The 15,728-nt window shown below is 47.4% G+C and overlaps 1 protein-coding gene across 1 annotated transcript; it reads left to right on the forward strand.

Annotated features, from left to right (window-relative positions):
- Positions 1-24: 24 nt before the first annotated feature.
- ZCCHC3 (zinc finger CCHC-type containing 3) lies at positions 25-8,321 on the forward strand. The gene has a single exon (XM_045807408.2). The coding sequence runs from the start codon at positions 140-142 to the stop codon at positions 1,355-1,357; it is 1,218 nt and encodes a 405-aa protein (XP_045663364.1). The 5' UTR covers positions 25-139; the 3' UTR covers positions 1,358-8,321.
- Positions 8,322-15,728: the final 7,407 nt, after the last annotated feature.

Genomic DNA, 15,728 nt, shown 5'->3' on the forward strand with positions numbered 1-15,728 from the left:
AATTTCAAAAAAAAAAAAAAAAAAAACAACACACACACACACACACAACACCAAACCCCCACAGCCCCGGGCGGGCGGGCGCGCGGATGGGCGCCCTTTGGCTGCGGGAGCGAGTGGAGGATGCTGGGAAGGAGGTAAAATGGCCACCGGCGGCGGCGCGGAGGAGGAGAGGAAGCGGGGGCGGCCGCAGCTCCTGCCCCCCGCGCGGCCCGCGGCTCGCGGCGAGGAGGCCGAGGGCGGCCGCGAGAAGATGGGCTGGGCCCAGGTGGTGAAGAACCTGGCCGAGAAAAAGGGCGAGTTCCGCGAGTCGCGGCCGCCGCGGCGGGAGGAGGAGGGAGGCAGCGGCGTGGGCGGCGGGCTCGGCGCTCCCGCGGGCCTGGCGGCGCCGGGCCTCGGCGACTTCCCCCCGGCCGGCCGCGGGGACCCGAAGGGTCGGCGGAGAGACCCGGCCGGCGAGGCGGCGGACCCCCGCAAGAAGAAGGGTGCGGCCGAGGCGGGCCGGAGGAAGAAGGCCGAGACGGCGGCGGCCATGGCGGGCCCGGCCAGGCCTGGCGCGGCCGAGGACGCGGCCGAGCGGCCCGCTCAGGACGAGCAGGCAGTGGCGTCGGGCCCAGCTGCGGGCCCGGGCAAGGGCCGCTTCCTGGTGCGCATCTGTTTCCAGGGAGACGAGGGCGCCTGCCCGACCCGGGACTTCGTTGTGGGCGCGCTCATTCTGCGCTCCATCGGCATGGACCCGAGCGACATCTACGCGGTCATCCAGATCCCCGGCAGCCGCGAGTTCGACGTGAGCTTCCGCTCGGCGGAGAAGCTGGCCCTGTTCCTACGCGTCTACGAGGAGAAGCGCGAGCAGGAGGACTGCTGGGAGAACTTTGTGGTGCTGGGGCGGAGCAAGTCCAGCTTGAAGACGCTCTTCATCCTCTTCCGGAACGAGACGGTGGACGTGGAGGACATCGTGACCTGGCTCAAGCGCCACTGCGATGTGCTGGCCGTGCCCGTGAAAGTGACCGACAGGTTTGGGATCTGGACCGGGGAGTACAAGTGTGAGATCGAGCTGCGGCAGGGGGAGGGCGGGGTCAGGCACCTGCCGGGGGCCTTCTTCCTGGGGGCTGAGAGGGGCTACAGCTGGTACAAGGGGCAGCCCAAGACGTGCTTTAAATGTGGTTCCCGGACCCACATGAGCGGCAGCTGCACGCAGGACAGGTGCTTCAGGTGCGGGGAGGAGGGGCACCTGAGCCCTTACTGCCGGAAGGGCATCGTGTGTAACCTCTGTGGCAAGAGAGGACACGCCTTTGCCCAGTGTCCCAAAGCAGTTCACAATTCCGTGGCAGCTCAGCTAACCGGGGTGGCTGGGCACTGAACACCCGCCTGCCTGCCAGGGTGAATACAGAGCCAGCTTACCCCTCTTAAGTGCCAAAACTTTTTTTTAAACCATTTTTTACGTTTTTGAAGGAGATCTTTCTAAACCTGCAAGAGACATCTCTCTCTGCCTTCTTAAACCGAGTTTACTCCATTTCAGCCTTTTCTGAATTGGTGACTCTGTCATCAGTAACTACCGAGAACTGTAGTGTGCAGACGTGTTGCCTCTCCCTTTTTAAAATTTTGTTTTCGTTTTTGTATCTGGGTTGTTTTGTTTTTTTGTGTTTTGTGTGTGGGATTTTTTGTACTTTTTACTCCCCACGCTTTGTCTTCTCCCGGGATTTTCACCCATTGGGCTGCCTTGCTCATCTTTATGCCCCAGCACTAGGTATGGGGCCCACCACATGGTAGGCACTCCATCCGTGTTTGTTGAATTGAGAACATTGTTGACTGTGGCTTCTGTCAGGGTGGCTACTTTTTGCAGCTCTTCCCCCTCCCCTTTTAATTTGCTGCTTCTAATCTATGTGGTCTGAGAATTTGTGAAACCAGTGTTGTTAGAAGTGTATGTAATCTGAGTCAATAAGCTCTGAATGGTGGCCAAGGGCCTCTCTTATGGCATTAAAATGCATGGACTTTGGGACAGCTGTTCGTTCAGTGGCTCAGAAGCCATTTTTCACAGAATCATGGAATTTGGAATTTTCTTGCTGGAAAGGACCTAAAAATTGGTTTAGACCAATTCCCTGGATTTCCAACAGATGAAACAGGCCCAGAGACGTTAAATGGGTCAAAATCACATAGCTGTCTGGTGCCAGAGCTAGCCTAGAGTAGAGTTCCCTGACCCCAAGCCCGGTGCTCATTCCACTACCTCTCACACTTCACAACATTTTCCTCAACACTTGAGGGCCCGGAAAGTCTGATATCTCCAGAATGATGAGCCCAGAGGAATGCTAAGAAATCATCTCGGGGAGGAAGCAGAAAGGGATTTAGCAGGGGCTTCTGTTACTTGGGAAATAGGGAAGGGGCAAAGGAACATAATCTAGGGTGTACTCATTGCTCCCTGGGTTATCATATCTGGATTAAAGTGCCAAGTCCTTTGGGGCCTTACCCTTCATCGTTCATTGCCACCACTTAGAAACGGGGGTGTTCCTGAATAAGGAAACCTACCAGAGGTTTACATTTGCACCTTAGCCTCAATAGCTAGAAATCCCAGAGAAGTCTCTAACTGGAGCTCCTCTACAACTTCCTGACTCACAGGAGAAAGGTGATTTTAACCTGGAATCATAAGTAAGCTGTTAACTCTAAAATGTGCTTGCAAAATAGGTCAAGCAAGAGGGCATTGGGTCAACTAAGTGTTACCAAGTTAAAGTAGAAAAGACAGTACACTGCTTTTCTTTTAGTTGATGTTTTTCCTTTGCTTTATGTTTTGCTATTTCCTTGTGGCTTAGAATGTAAAATCGATTGTTAAAAGTTTTGTTCTGAATAAATATTTATCTTTTGTATTGCTAACACTGTTGCCCTATCTCCTTTCAAAGGTACACAGACTCTCGTTCAGTCCATATTTCTACACATCATTTGTTTACCCTACAAATACATTTCCAACCCCTGCAGGCAATGCTTAGCACCTACTATGTTGTGCCAGGCCCTTTGGAATTGTTACCTCAATCCTAGGTATGCACCGCACTCACTTAGCACATTGTAAAAACTTAACTTTTAAGCCCTGACTTTGCTCCAAGGAATCAAAATTGCTGGTGTGAGTGAAAATATTTTCAGTAAGCATCCCCAAACAATTCTGATTGGCAGCCAGGTTTGAGACCACAGTTCTGAATGGTACTAAAATGAGAGTGATGGATCTGGCCTCAGGAGGTTACAATGGAGAAGGCAGAAGATGTTAGCTTCATCATTTTAGAGTTACGGTAAATGCCACGATTTGGTTGCAAAGTATTTATTATGGGCTTTTTAAAATGCCATCCCAGGGGCGCCTGGGTGGCGCAGCGGTTAAGCGTCTGCCTTCGGCTCAGGGTGTGATCCCGGCGTTCTGGGATCGAGCCCCACATCAGGCTCCTCCGCTATGAGCCTGCTTCTTCCTCTCCCACTCCCCCTGCTTGTGTTCCCTCTCGCTGGCTGTCTCTATCCTGTCGAATAAATAAATAAATAATCTTTAAAAAAAAATAAAATGCCATCCCTTCAGGTACTAAGGGAGGAAGAAAGAGTCCAGGAAACTTCCCAGAGAGCTGACACACTCCTCCACGCCAGCCCTGGAGACCCCAGACACAACTGACTGAAGGATTTTCAGCTCTGAGACGTTAAAATAATCCATCGTAAGAACTAAAGTTCCCAGTGTTTTGATTCTCTAACTCAGAGAGTTGAGGATATTTCCAGAGCTGATAAGGTGTAGTTGAGGCCTGGTTGGCTCTTGGGAGCCCTGCCTTTCCTAGCCCTCTCAGCCCCTCCCTCTTGTCTCCTAAAGCAAACAGACCCTTCCCTCCTCGATCCCTCCCCCTCATCTCTCCCTTCTCTGCCTCAGGTTTCCCTCCTTCACCGGCCAGAGGCGGGGGAGAAAGCCTGCATTCATCCTGCGTTCATCATACCCGCCCTCCCTCTAAGCAGGCACTGTGCCAAGGAGCCTCCTTGGAAGGAATATTCCCTCTCTCTACTCTTCCCCCCTCCCCCTCTCAACTCTCCTGAACTGAGCAGAGGAAGAAACTATTTCCCTGCCCATCCCCCACAGGATCTGCTCCAGGGCCTCCTGCCTGGCCGTCTGGGGACGGAGCCATGGGCTGGAACGGAACAAACCTCCCCCAGCTTCCTCTCCTGATCTAGCAACCCCCAAATTACAATCCCTCACTGTTCATGGGCTCCTAGGGAGTGTGCAGAGATCCCCAGACTGAGGCTGGCTGACTAGCTGACTTTCTCTCGGCTTTCATACCGAGGCCCATTAGAGCCAGAGCCTCCTGCAAGGCACTTTGTACACCCAGGAATAAGATAGTTACTTAGGTACGGATAAGTAATCAGCAGTTTTAAAAATATTAAGTATTTTTAAATACTCTGAAAAAAATATGCAAAGAATATAAAACTGTCTGAAGTACAGGTCTCCTGGAAGGGATGATGACGTCATGAATGAAACCTGCAAGATGAAGAAGCCCGGTGAAGAGTGCAGAGCTGTGCAGGCAGCACAAACAGCACATGCAGAGTCCCGGAGGCCAGAGCACGCAGGGTGTTCAGTCTGGCGGTAGAGTCACCGAAAGATGTGTTGGGAAAAGGCCAAGAGGAGGCGACCCAGGGCCTGTTGGTGTTACTTAAGAGGCTTTATTTTGTCCTGACCCCCTCCAGTGTGCCCACCTCCATTCCATCCACTTATTTAGCGTGTATATTAAGCACCAACTCTTTCTAGGCAATGAAATACAGCAACAGAGTCAAGTCCCCTGGGGCTCAAATTCTAGAGGCACACAAAGACATAATTACAAACTATGATCAAGCACTGAAAGAAACCTACAGAGACGGATCTGGTCTTGGAGGTCAGGGATAACTTCCCAGAGAAAATGTTTGAACCGAAATCGAAAAGATATATAAGGAGTTCATTGGGAGATGGGGTTGGGGGTTAACAGGTGGCAAGCGTATATTAGCCTAGGCAAAAGGGATAACAAGTATAACAACCTTATGGTGAGAGGAGGCATGGTAGATTCTAGAAACCAAATGAAGCCCAGGTTTAGAAACAGAAACCACTCTAGGTATTGAAGAAGGTGATGGAGCCTAGGTTGGGTATTAGAAATGACTCCAAGAACACGACTGAACCGACCCACTAAAGGAGCTACTACCTCTCACAAAAAGGAGCCAGGAAGCTGTCCCTAGAAAGGTTGAGTTTGAGGACACACTACTGAAGCCACCATCCAAGGACAGGCTGCTGGGATCAGAAGGCCACTGCCAGTTCTACCGCCAGGACAATGAAATGAGTTTTTGAAGCCAGAGACAGGACACTAGTGTCTCCACAACCTTACTTAGGAGCAGAAACAGCCGAAACTATTTGACTGCTGTCTGACTTCCACCTTCAAACCTCATGCAAGTGTGTCCACTTGCTGGAACTCGAGCTGCAGGGGAGTCAGGAAGTGTTTTAGCTTTCCAGTACGGGTAGCACAGCAAGGCCCATGAACAGGGGGAATCGGGGCACTTGGCTGGCTCAGTCGGTAGAGCCTGTGACTTCTTCTTTTAAGTTTTATTTATTTAAGTAATCTCTACACCTCACGTGGGCCTCTAACTCACGACCCCGAGATCAAGAGTGTACGCTTTTCCGACTGAGCCAGCCAAGAGCCCCATGAGCCTGTGACTCTTTGTAAGTGTTTTAAAATTTGTCAAACAGAGCGAGAGCGCACAAGCAGGGGGAGCGACAGGCAGAGGGAGAAGCAGGCTCCCTGCTGAGCAAGGAGCCGGATGCGGGGCCCAATCCCAGGACCCCTGGATCATGACCTGAGCCAAAGGCAGACGCTCAACCGACTGAGCCACCCAGGCGTCCCAAGCCTGTGACTCTTGATCTCAGGGTCGTGAGCTCAAACCCCACATTGGGGGTAGCGTTAAAAAACAAACAAAAAACAGTGGGAATGGGTGCTGTCTGCCAACTAACCCTATCCAGAACAGCGAGTGTGGCCAATGCAGAGAGGGAAGGGAGACAATGGTACAAAATAAGGCTGAAGATCCTGGGGGTTTGGTCAGCCATGTTTAGAATTTGAGTCTAAGAATGATGATGAGGAACCACTGAAAGATTTTTAAGCAAGGAAGAGACATGATCAGGGTTGTATTTTTAAAAGATAATTCAGGGGGCACATGGGTGTCTCAGTCAGTTAGGCATCTGACTCTTGATCTCAGCTCAGGTCTTGATCTCAAGGTCATGAGTTCGAGCCCTGTGTTGGGCTCCATGCTGGGCACGGAGCCTGTTTAATAAAAATAAAAGATCATTCGGGATGCTTTGTAGAGAATGGGTCAGCAGGAGCCCGAGTATAAAGAAGGGCGGGGGTGCCAGTCAGTTAAGCGGCTGACTTCAGCTCAGGTCATGATCTCGGGGTCCTGGGTTGAGCTCAGCATTGGAATCTGTGCTCAGCAGGGAGTCTGCTTCTCCCTCTCCCTCTGTTCCTCCCCCTGCTCATGCTCTTTCTCGAGCTCTATCTCTCTCTCAAATAAATTAATAAAATCTTGGAAAAAAAAGTATAAAGAAAGCCAGTTTTCCCAGGTGAGCGATGAGGGTACCGTGGACCTGGATGGTGAAGATGGACATAGAAAAGTAGACAGGGTAAAGAGATATACTTAGGAGTTTAAATCAGCAAGACTTAGACATGGGCTGGGGGAAGTGTAGGTACCAAAGATGACTCCAGGTTTCCAGCTTCTGCAGTTGGATAAGTGGTGGTTTCATTCCCTGAGATGCAGAACAGAGAAGATCCAAGTTTGAGATGAAGGTCTTTTTTTATTTTTTTTTTAAGATTTTATTTATTTATGTGACAGAGAGACAGCCAGCGAGAGAGGGAACACAGCAGGGGAGTGGGAGAGGAAGAAGCAGGCTCCCAGCGGAAGAGCCTGATGTGGGGCTCGATCCCAGAACGCTGGGATCACGCCCTGAGCCAAAGGCAGACGCTTAATGACTGCGCCACCCAGGTGCCCCTGAGATGAAGGTCTTGAGCCAGATTTGGGACACAGAGAATGTCTAAGAGAAGGTATGCAATAGGTGGTTTAACACAGGTCTTAAATTCTAAGGAGAGCTCTGGGCTAGAGAAATAAACAGAAGTCCTATAACAATGGCCTTCAAACTCTTAAACCACATCCCACAATAAGATAGACATTTTATATTGTGGCTGTCAGACATATGCATATATGTACTTATGTATGAAGAAACAAGTGTATCTGTATAAAAAGAAATAACATTAACCCTGTGAGTGGTGTGCCCTGACATTTTCCATTCTATTGCCTCATTCTTTTATAAACGCGTACATGACCATTAAATTGATTTTACAATCTCCTAATGAGTCATGAGAAGAAAGCATAAGGGAGAAAGATTATAGCAACTCGGATCACACCTTAAGCAGCTCTGACATCTGAGTTTTCCCAGATGGAAGAGGATATTGTGACACACTAATAAAGGACAGCCAGAAGGGAGAAGGGAAACAAGAGTATAGAGACATATAAACCAAGGGAGGAAAGTTACAATCAGAGGGATTAACAACTGGATTGAGTGCTGCAAGAGATCAGGTAAAATTGGCTTTGAGAAATGTCACGCAAAGTCACGATTGAAGAGTGCCCCGCAGACTGAGTAATGGGGAGGTCACTGGTGAGGGCCTTTTAGAGGCAGAGTGGTGGCAGCAGGAGACAGACCAAGGAACGTATAATCTTCCTAAAATGCCAGTCCAGTGCTCTGGGGCTCCCTATAGCGCTAGGGAGTCAGCCTAGCACCCAGCTCCTTTCGCAAGAGGCTCCTAGGCTCCTTTGGGACCTCATTCTCAACCAGTGTCCATCTGTCCATGTCAGCTCCAGGTAGGAGTTCAGTATGGTGGAGGGTGGAGCGGTACAAGAGGAAGCTATGGGTGGACAGGGCTCAGATTATACCAAGTTGAAGGTGGAGTCTCATGAGAATGAACCAGACAGGTGCAAAGCCGATGGGTCCATACAGTGCCACTGACTGGATTGTCAACCTGACTGAAACTATTTGGGGGAGGATACGTTTCATGAAAATAAACACAGATATAATATGGAGGAGAATTCAAACTTTACAGAGCTTTGAAGTAAAACATGGGAGGAGCCTGGGTGGCTCAGTCTGCTGAGCGTCTGACTCTTGATTTTGGCTGGGACTATGAATTCAGGGTTGTGGGATCCAGCCCCAGGTCCGGCTCTGAGCTGGGCGTGGAGCCTGCTTAGGATACTCTCTCTCCCTCTGTGCACACCCTCACCAAAATAAAATAAAATAAAATAAAATAAAATAAAATAAAATATGAACTAACGGTTTTGGAAAACAATTTGGCATGGTCTTCCAAAATGTAAAATTCACATAATCTTTAACACAGCATTCACTTATAGGAAATGAATCTATAGCTACGCTCGGACACGTGCACAACAATACCAGTGTACCAGGATGCTCACTGAAGAATTATTAAGGGTCCTGAGGACTGGAAACCACGTAACTGTCTATCAGTAGGTAACCAGTTAGATGACCTATGGCACATCCAAATAGTGGAACGTTCTAGAGCTGTTTGAAAGAACAGTTCTGTATATATTAATGCAGAATTCTCTTAAGATGTATTTCAAAGTGAACAAAGTGAGGTGCCTGGGTGGCTCAGTGGGTTGAGCATCTGGCTCTTAGTTTCACTGGGGTCGTGATCACAGGGTCCTGGAATCCATCCCTGCTTCCAGCCCCGCGCTCAGCGGGTAGTCTGCTTAACGATGCTCTTCTTCCTCTGCCCCTCCCCTTTCTCTCTCTCTCTCTCAAATAAATAAAAAAATCTTCAAAAGAAAATAAAATGAACAAAGCAAGATATGGTATATTACTGTTTAAAGTTTCTAACTTTAACGTTTTCATTTTTTTAGTGAGTTATAATTGACAATAAAATTGGAAGATATTTACAGTGTACAATGTAATGATTTGATATACATATTATATTTTAAAATTATGGAATTAATATATACATATGCTTATTTATATAGAGAGTAATTCTGGAAAGCTATTAGTGAAATTGGTAACTGCTATAGTTTCTTTTTTTAGATTTATTTATTTAGGGGCACCTGGGTGGCTCAGTTGGTTAAATGGCTCCCTTCAGCTCAGGTTATGATCCCAGAGTCCTGGGATCGAGCCCTGCATTGGGCTCCTCAGCAGGGAGCCTGCTTCTCCCTCTCCCCCTGCCCCTCTTCCCTACTTTCTCTCTCACTCTCTCTCTCTTTCAAATAAATTAATAAAATCTTAAAAAATAAAAAAAATTATTTGAGAGAGAGAGAGCATGCCTGTGGGGAGAGGGGGAGAGAGGGAGAGAGAATCCCCAAGCAGACTCCCCACTGAGAATGGAGTCTGGCTGGGAGTTTGATCCCAGGAACCAGAGATCATGACCTGAGCCAAAATCAACAGTCAGCAGCTTAACTGACTGAGCCACCCAGGTGCCCCAACTATTGTAGCTTCTGAGAAGAACTGGATATTTGGGGTGTGGGATGAAAGGAAAACTTATTTTCTACAGTATATCCCTAGAGGTTTTGTTTTGTTTTAATTATTTCATGTGTTATCTCTGGCAAAAAAAAATTAACAACAAAAATAAATGTAAAATACAACACAAGATGTCAAAGCAATTCCTGTAGACTCTGCAGAGACTGGAGTCCATTTCCTCTATCTTTATTTTTTTTATTATTATTTTTTTTAAAGATTTTATTTATTTATTTGACAGAGATAGAGACAGCCAGCGAGAGAGGGAACACAAGCAGGGGGAGTGGGAGAGGAAGAAGCAGGCTCATAGCGGAGGAGCCTGATGTGGGGCTCGATCCCATAACGTCGGGATCACGCCCTGAGCCGAAGGCAGACGCTTAACCGCTGTGCCACCCAGGCGCCCCTCCTCTATCTTTAAAAATCAGAAATTTCGATGCGAAAGTTTAAGACTCTAGAGCAGCCAATTCACTGGTCTCCCTGCTTCCTAGATTGGTCTCCCTCAATCCAGGACAACAGTCCCCAGAAGGAAATTTGATCATATTACTCCCCAGTTTAAAGACCTTCAAAGACTTTGTGTCCTCCCTGGGGCCCACCAGGCCTTGCTAGCGCCCTGCCTCTTCTGGGCCTCACCCCCTCACCCAGGCTGGGCTCCTGCTAGTCATTCCAGGAATTCACCATGGTTAACTCTTACCTTTCCTGGTGCTCAGCTCTAATGCCACTTCCGAACTGCAGCCTTCCCTAACCTGCTAGACCAGACCCTCTTACACTCTCCCCTCCTTCCAGCAGCTCCTTGCAAGTACCACGATACATTTATTTCTGTCATGGCTTTATTAATATCTGTCTCTGTCTCTCAATTTTGAGCTCCCAGAGGGCAGGGACCACGACTTTTTTTGCTCTTGGTTGTCGCCTAGCATTTAGCACTATGTGTGGTACACAGTAAAAGCCAAATAAGTATTCATTTGCATGAATGATCTAGAAATTACTTGGTTGAGGTTGCAGATCAAGACATTGTGTCTACTTGTCCTTTTCTTTTTTGTAGGATTTATTTCTTGGGGTGCCTGGGTGGCTCAGTCGGTGGAGTGTCTGGCTCTTGGTTTCTGCTGAGGTCATGATCTCAGAGTCCTGGGATCGAGCCCCATGTCAGGCTCCGTGCTCAGCAGGGAGTCTCCTTGTCCCTCTTGCTCTGCTCCTCCCCCCATGCACTCTCTCTCTTTAAAAAAAAAAGATTTATTTATTTATTTATTTATTTATTTATTTATTTATTTATGTATTTGAGAGAGAGCAAGTGTGGGGAGGGGAGGGGCAGAGGGAGACGGAGAGAGAGAGAGAATCTCAAGCCGACTCCCAGCTGAGCACAGAGCCTGACTCAAGGCCTGGAGGTGGGGCTCAACCTTGCCACCCTGAGATCACTAACAGAATGGACGCCTAACCAGCTGGGCCACCAAGGCACCCCTCTACTTGTCCTTCTTTAATGATACTCAAAATATCCCTTAGCACACCTGCACTGATTCTATACTGAAAAAGGCCTTCTTCTTCCATCTTTAAAAAGCTAATTCACTCCTTCAGTGTGCTCAGCTTTGATAAGGGTTTCCTTCAGCCTGAGAGGCCAGGCCCATCCTCCCCTAGTTCTCCGAGGGCATGTCACCGAGACAGCCTTCATGTCCCCTGGCACAGTGAGGCGCAGGAGAGAGCACCAGGTTCCTGGATTCCAAATGCCTGGCTTCAACCCTCCCTCATCAGTGCAAGAGTACCTGTTGCCCTGAGACGTGATTTCTCCTTCCCAGGAGGTGGAGCGAGGATTCTATAGCTACAAGAGGGGAACTTCCCACCTGAGTTTGTGTCCTCCCTTTCTAGAACATTTCCTGAGACCCAAGAATTCCCTTCCAGAATATCCCAAAGCACATTTACAGAGCCTTCATGGGTCTCATCCCTGGGTCCATCTCAGCTGAGGGCCAACGACACTGCCCGATCCACACCCTAAAGACCTGAGGCTTAGTTCTCAAAGTAGCTGTTTGCAAGAGCCAGCTTGGATGTGGGGGCTGGGTTGTCCACTCATGCATGCTGGGTTCCTCCCTGATGGGATGGGAGGTAGCTGGACAAGGGCAGGATATAGGATGCAATAGCTCTCCTTGGGCCAACACACTCTGGCACAGAACTCCAAGGGTCCTGGAATTCTAATTCGAACCTGGCCTTCCAGGTTTTTCTGAGGGTATATTCCTCAAGAAGGAGAAGAAAACATATTTCATTCGACACAACAGATTGATGCATAACTTCTATTTAGAGACATATGGACCTCCGATTATACTCTTGTCCCAGGCCGCACAAATGCCCCGGTTTGGTTGTGTCATTTCTTAGCTCAGACAAACCACATAACCTCTCTGGGCCTGTTTCCTTACCAGAAAAAGTGAGTTTAATGATAACGGCCTCATCAGGGATGGTGAGAAAATGAAATGAAACAATTCATGCAAAGGGCTTGGCAGAGTGCCAGGCCCTCAGCCAACAGCAGCTACCCTCCTTACTTTTCTCTTGTTTGCCCTCTGGCTATCATCTCCCATGATTTTCTCTATGACTTCCAAACTGGTCTCTTTTGTAGGATTTCCATACAGATCCTCCTTCTCCCTCCTTACCCAGTAACCATAATATAAGCACCCCATTCTCTCCGCCTGGGCGGATCCCACCCCTCTTCAATTATGAAAACAGCTACTGGTGATTGCACGTTTAGAATGTTTCAGGCATTGTATTAAGAACTTGACATGCTTTATCTCAACTCAGTTCTGACACCAACTCAATGAAGTATTATTACTCCCCAAACACAAAGACACAGGGATCTGGAGAGTTGAAGCCCTGGCAGCTGGCAAGTGGCAGAGCCAGCGGGAATGTGAACCCAGGGAGTCCCCCTGCAGAGTCAAGTCTTCCAAATACCCAGTCACGATCCTGCCTGCCACCCCCTCCCTCGTGCCAGCGCCCTGGCGACCCCTCTCTCCTTCTAAGGCCGTCATACTCCATCAGTTCTCCGGGGTCTGTCTGTGGAATTTCAGACCAATAGGGCGGGCACTTTGTCTCACGCCACGTTGCCCACATCATGGATCCTCCCTCCGTCTCCCCTTTCTCTTCCTTCCTCCCTTCCATTACATATTGAGTTCCTACTCTGTGCCTGGCTTTGTGCTCGTTCACATGCAAAATATTACCGATGAAAAAAATCAGGGGAGGATGGAATTTTATGTCATTTTTCTCTTTCTTCTTTATGGCTTTCTGTTTGGCTGATTTTTTTTCCTCCAGTGAGCACGCAGCCTAGGTTCCTCGAACCCAGTTCCAATGTTGCTTTGCTAGGTAGCTTTGGTCGAAGGAAGGCCCTGGCCCCTTAACTCCCAGCCCCCACGCCTCCTCTCCGGCCCTCAAATCCAGGCCGCCCTGCCCCCTCCGGAAGGGGGAGTTGGGGGCGAACACCGAAATCTGAGTGGCTCTTTCAAGCCTCCGTTGCCGTAGAAACCGGCTGCACGGGCCTTGGCCGTCCATTACACCATCCTCCAGCGACGCAGCCAATGGGCTCCGAGCTCCATCCCAGGAGCCCCCGCCCCGCCGCTGCCCGGCAGCCCACCAATGGGCAGGTCCCTTGGCTTAGAGCCCTGCCCTCGGCCCAGGCGCACCACCAATGAGCTTCGACCCCGCTCTCCCTCTGGCTTCAATGTAGCAACAAGACTCGATTTCTCAAAAAAAAAAAAAAAAAAAGGAATTCTCTAAATTAGAAGGAACTAGTAGTAACGCCTCTGTCAGTTGCAGCCTGAATGATCTTTGGCTGGTATTTTATTTAAGGAGAACAAAATTGTTCCAATTACACAACAATATATGTCATTCTGTACTAAACAATTTGAGGCAATGAAAATGCAGGCAATGGGGATGATATCTGCTCCATGTGGATTTCTTTCATTATAGGTGTTTTCATTTAATTTAAAATGATCAAGGAACCAGTCATCTTTCCTTGCATTTCGAATACATACAAATTAAAGATGCGGAGTTTTTGGTATTGAGTTCATGAGACATCGATCTAAGTAACTGGTAGCCGACTTTTAATCAGTTTAACTCCTGCCTGAATTCAAAACATAGTAAAACTGTAGGATAAATGAACGTTTATTTTAATCCATTGAAGAAATCCCATTTTCAAGGTGGGTTGTGTAATGGCTTTGACATTCTAAAGTCTAAATAAACTAAATGTGTATTTAAAACCTTATGTCATTTTTTAAAAATAAACTTTATTTTATTTTTCTACATTTTTAATTTTTATTTTTTTTAAGTAGTTTCCATGCCCACCATGGAGCCCAGTGTAAGGCTTGAACTCAGGACCCTGAGATCAAGAGTGTGAAGTTTGAGCAACTGAGCCACCCAGGTGCCCCAAAAATAAACTTTATTTTCTAAAACAGTTTTACGTTTATAGAAAAATTGAGAAGATAATACAGAATTCTTTATCCCCCATCCACCCTGTTTCCTCTATTAACATTTTATATTAACATGATAAATTTGTTACAATTAATAAACCAATACCGATACAATATTAGTAGCTAGAGTTCATAGTTTATTCAGATTTCCTTAGCTTTTACCTGATGTCTTTTTTCTATGCCAGGATCCCATCCAGGATGGGATTTCATTTATCTCATAAGCCCTTGGTTCCTCTGGACTGTGGCAGTTTCTCAGACATCAACATGATTTATCACTATTGGCGATGACCTCGACTACCTGGCTAAAGAGGAGTTTGTCAGGTTTCTCCACTGGAAAGTTACTTTTCTTTTACCCTTTTTCATGCTGTCCTCTTTGGAAGGAAGTGACTATGCTCAGCCCACACCTAAGGGTAGAGAGTTATGTTCCACCCCCTTGAGGGTAGAGTGTCTACATAAGTAATTTTTCTGCAGTGAAGACCTCTTTTCTTTTTTTTTTTTAAGATTTTATTTATTTATTTATTTGACAGAGAGAGACAGCCAGCGAGAGAGGGAACACAAGCAGGGGGAGTGGGAGAGGAAGAAGCAGGCTCCCAGCGGAGGAGCCTGATGTGGGGCTTGATCCCAGAACACCGGGATCACGCCCTGAGCCGAAGGCAGACGCTTAACGACTGCACCACCCAGGCGCCCCAACACCTGTCTTTTCTATTTATTTATTCAATTATTTATTTATATCAGTATGGACTCATAGATATTTATTTCATACTTTAGGCTATAATCCAATACTACTTAATTTTCTTGCTCAAAGTGTTCCAGCTTTGGCATTTGGGAGCTCTTTTGGTTGATTCCTGTGTCCCTTCGACATACCCCCATCTTTCTGTGTCTTTTCTTCTTGTTGTTGTTGTTCTTGGGCATTCCTTCTTTCCGGCTCTATATGATGCTGCAAGGCTTATTTTGCATAATCCTGCCCCAGTCTAGAATCAGCTGTTTCTCAAAAGCCCCATCCCTCCTATTGGAGAATGGTATTAGACACCAAGATCTGGATGCTAAGTGTGTGCATTGTTACTGAGGTGTCATTTCTTTTAAGCCTTCTCAACTAACAAAACAAAGAAATATATGTGTATATACTAACCTGTGTGTAGACACTATCCATAAATATTTCTGTACATACCTACCTGTACCTATATTAAACTAATTTATGAGTTCATATTTATATTTCCAACTCTAATCCATTACCACACGAGTCATTAGAGCCTTCTCTCCGTGTTTATCTGTAAATTCCCACTCCAACAGTGAGACACCTGGATCCCCCTATCCACCATCCGTTTATCTAACTGTTCAGTTCCAGGGTACATGTACAGCAGTACCAGCATTGTTGACCCATACCCCTGTGGGAACTTTATTGACTAGAGTGCAGTACTTCTTCCCTCTTTCTTTTGCTTTTAGTTTTACAGGATCCACTCATTTCTAAAGTTACTTAAGTCAGCACCCTTTCCCCACCCTCTTCAGTGGGATTGTTTCGTACATTTGTAATACAATTCTACTGTTTCATCGCAGTCTGCATTCCATCTTGAGATTCTCCAGATGCTTTAAATGATTTTTTAAAAATTCTCACTCATTAGCATTTACTCTGTGTGGTACACACAGACAAATGCACAATGTATTCACCATTACAGTATCATCCAGAAGCATTTCATCACCCTAAAAAGTTTGCTGTGCTTCGCTTTTCAACCCCTCTCCCTCAAACCCTGACAACCACAGGTCTTTTTATCATCTCTATAGTT

The sequence above is a fragment of the Ursus americanus genome, chromosome 22 (assembly GCF_024610735.1).
Source record: "Ursus americanus isolate L20-20 chromosome 22, mUrsAme1.1.p, whole genome shotgun sequence".
NCBI classification, from domain to species: domain Eukaryota; kingdom Metazoa; phylum Chordata; class Mammalia; order Carnivora; family Ursidae; genus Ursus; species Ursus americanus.